The sequence below is a fragment of the Micromesistius poutassou genome, assembly GCF_964030765.1.
Source record: "Micromesistius poutassou genome assembly, chromosome: 9".
Taxonomy (NCBI): domain Eukaryota; kingdom Metazoa; phylum Chordata; class Actinopteri; order Gadiformes; family Gadidae; genus Micromesistius; species Micromesistius poutassou.
This window is the reverse complement of record NC_140279.1, coordinates 20,413,971-20,417,679: the sequence shown is the minus strand read 5'-3', so window position 1 is coordinate 20,417,679 and position 3,709 is coordinate 20,413,971. Positions and strand designations below refer to the sequence as shown.

The 3,709-nt window shown below is 47.9% G+C and overlaps 1 protein-coding gene across 1 annotated transcript in view; it reads left to right on the top strand.

The window, feature by feature from the left end:
* LOC311353040 (uncharacterized protein) overlaps positions 1-3,709 on the top strand; it is a 21,939-nt gene extending 18,230 nt beyond the window's left edge. Inside the window, exons 10-15 of the mRNA XM_084472876.1 lie at positions 80-157; positions 493-570; positions 894-1,062; positions 1,508-1,576; positions 1,693-1,722; positions 2,576-3,709. Of these exons, the coding sequence (XP_084329002.1) occupies positions 80-157; positions 493-570; positions 894-1,062; positions 1,508-1,576; positions 1,693-1,722; positions 2,576-2,717 (566 nt within the window). The 3' untranslated portion in view covers positions 2,718-3,709. The remainder of the gene's footprint in view (positions 1-79; positions 158-492; positions 571-893; positions 1,063-1,507; positions 1,577-1,692; positions 1,723-2,575) is intronic.

The window sequence follows — 3,709 nt, the reverse complement described above, 5'->3', positions numbered from 1 at the left end:
TAATACTCTCTGAGCATTGATTCTATCCATCACTTGTGTGCATGATGTGATATGTGTCCTATGTTCTTGCGTCTGAAAGGAAGTCTCACTGCATTGGTGTGTCAACATTCCATCACCCCCCTGGCATTGCCCTGCAAGCTCATCCTCCCTTACAAAGGTACCGTGTGCCTTCAATCCTGTGTGTGTGTGTGTGTGTGTGTGTGTGTGTGTGTAGGCGATAACCGTCAGCTTAGCGTGGTCACGGGAAGTTACATGGAACATTTGTAATGAGATGTTGTAATGAGAATGAACATCAGAAGCAGCATTCTTTCCACAGCTGGCCTGGCCACATTAATTGCACATTACATGTGTAATAGTTTCATGTGTAATACGTGTATTGTTTCACGGAAAAACATTGTCAATGAGTTATTTTGGTTGTATGTGTGTGCTTATCTGTGTGTGTGCTTGTGTGTGTGTGTGTGTGTGTGTGTGTGTGTGTGTGTCTATGTTTAGACCCTATGGAGGAGCTCCCCGACTCATCTCCGCAGACAGCTACCAACTCAGCAGCAGAACTTCTGAAGCAGGGAGCAGGTAGTGCATTGTCTGTCTGGAGCCGTCTCTCAGAGGGCTTTGGACTCGTGCAGGCTGCTTCCTACGTGTATAATGACGTGCGCGTGTCAGTTCAGACAAGAGCTGACATGGGTGTCTGTATGTGTGTCTATGAGTGTGTGTCTGTATGTCTGCGTGTGTGCGTGTGTGTGTGTTTGTGTATCTGGGTGTGCGTGTGTGCGTGTGTATGTGAGATACATTTGCACGCCTACTGCCAAACTGAGTCACCTATCCTCAGACACACTGTATAATGTGTGTGTGTGTGTGTGTGTGTGTGTGTGTGTGTGTGTGTGTGTGTGTGTCAGCGTGCAACGTGTGGTACCTGGGCTCGGTGGAGCTGGAGTCCCTGACGGGGCAGCAGGCGGTGCAGAAGGCCACCAGCCAGACCCTGGCGGCGGACCCCCAGCCCACCTCCACCGTGGTGCACTTCAAGGTCTCCGCCCAGGGCATCACACTGACAGACAACCAGAGGAAGTGGGTCACACACACACACACACACGCACACACACACACACGCGCACACACACATGCACACACACACACTCGCACGCACGCATGCACGCATGCACACACACACACACGCACACACGCACACACTCGCACGCACGCATGCACGCATGCACACACACACGCACACACACACACACACACACACATACACACACACACACACACACACGCACGCACACACACACACAGACACACACACACACACACACACACACACACGCACACACACACACACACACACACACTCTTCTCAATTACACACACACCAACATTGAACAAACTCATACAATTTTAATATACAAAACACACACACACACACACACACACACACACACACACACACCTCAATTGCCCCCTCTCACCCCCTCTCCGTCGCGGGTCCTGAGCATGTCCCCTTGTGTTCCTGCAGGCTGTTCTTCAGGAGGCACTACACGGTGAACACCGTCATCTTCTGCTCCCTGGACCCACAAGCTCGCAAGTGAGTACTAGTCCCCGCTGCTCGCTGTTTGGAATACTTAATAGGGAGTGTGTTTCCCGCGTTATAAATAGTGCGTTTGCGGTGATTTGATGATACATATTTTCTTCTGAAAACAGATGGACAAGAGAGGGAGGCTCCCCGGCAAAGTAAGGCCCGCACTGCCGTGTTTATTCACCTCCATGTCCCTCCGTCATTACCGCTGCTCTTTCTCCTCTCCTTCTCCTCCTCCTCCTCTCCTCCTCCTCCTCTCCTCCTCCTCCTCCTCTCCTCTTCCTCCTCTCCTCCTCCTCTCCTCCTTCTCCTCTCCTCCTCCTCTCCTCTTCCTCCTCTCTTCCTCCTCCTCTCCTCCTCCTCTCCTCTTCCTCCTCTCCTCTTCCTCCTCTCCTTCTCCTCTCCTCCTCCTCTCCTCCTCTCCTCCTTCTCCTCTCCTCCTCCTCTCCTCCTCCTCTCCTCCTCCACTCCTCTTCCTCCTCTCCTCCTCCTCTCCTCTTCCTCCTCTCCTCCTCCTCTCCTCCTCTCCTCCTCCTCTCCTCTTCCTCCTCTCCTCCTCCTCTCCTCCTCTCTTCCTCCTCTCCTCCTCCTCCTCTCCTCCTCCTCTCTCTCTCTGCCCTGTCCCTCTCTCTCTTTCTATTGCCGAGCTCTATGTGCTCTGGATCCACTGAGCATTGAATTTGTTTGTTAAAGATGCAAACCCTATATGATAGTGATATTTAACCCTATATGATATATATCCTGTGAATGCTTATCATTCATGGGCCCCAGGGTTAGGGTTAGGGTTAGGGTTAGGGTTAAGAAGACCCTCAATTGGCTGTGGTTTCAATGGTAGGTAGGGACAGTGGGAATATCGTTCATCCATTCATGTGCGTCACTAATTAGATGACGAGGCATTTGGCTACCTTAAGAGAGTCATAGGAGGTGGAATGGTGGAGAATAGATTCTGCTGGGTGTTTTTCAGCAGCCTTTCATTTACTTTTTTTCTTCTGTTTCTTTGCCTGTCAGGATCTTCGGATTCGTCGCCAGAAAGTCTCAGAGCGGTACTGAAAACATGTGCCACTTGTTCGCGGAACACGACCCAGAGCAACCGGCCAGCGCCATCGTTAATTTTGTCTCCAAGGTCATGATAGGCTCTCTTAAGAAGTAGTCGGAGGAGAGAGTGGTAGAAACAGAGAGAAAAAGAGAGAGAGAGGCTCATCCTACCGGTGGCCTGAACCAGTGAACCATTACTCTGTGCTCTATTAAGTCAGCCTAGATATTGCCAAAGTGGATCCAGACAACCTCTGATTGGGAGCTGGACCCCCTCAACACGAAACCATCCATGCGGACCCGTCCTGTCGCTACCGCACTGTGCCCGGAGAGACATTGTGGACGAGGGCCTACAATACAAGCTACTGCCACTAGAGGGCGCCACTCCGCCTTTGTTCCGCAGCCGGCCCTAGGCACTAATGAAGCCATTTGAAATGAGGAGAATGCATGAGGACGCCTCTGTACGTTTATTTTATTGTATATACAATGTTGTACGTATCCTAAAGGGAAATTTGATGTGAATATTGTGCCACGGTGTCTTTTCCAATTATATGATGTACTTTTGTCATGTTTTGTTTTTCATTGCTTTTCAACACTCTATGTGTGAAATGCCTTTCGCCAAAACTTTGATGGTAACTCTCTACCATCCAATCTAAAAAATAGTTATTTTCATAGTGATATTTGGAAGGATATTTACAGTTTCTTATGCTAACTGGTTTGACATGCTATGAACTCTCAAATGGTGAAAGTGTTTTTCTTGAATTGCACTGTCTCTAGACAAAGACGCCTGTGGGCATTTAAAATGCTCAAATCATTATATCGACCGTAAGCAGTAAACAATAAAATGATCACATGAACAATGATATTTTGCACTAATACAGACCGAGCCTGTATTATATTTGCCTTGTACTCAAGTCTGAGTTATTTGTGTTATTTTTACATATTGTATTCATCCCCTTTTGTAAATGTGCATAGAATTAATGTTTTTATCAACGCTCAACATGTATCAACATATTTTTGTCTATTAACATAACAACCTATGTTGAATTTATAAGACATGGATTTATTGAAATAACAGACTCTCATATCACTATAAAGTATTGTATCGTC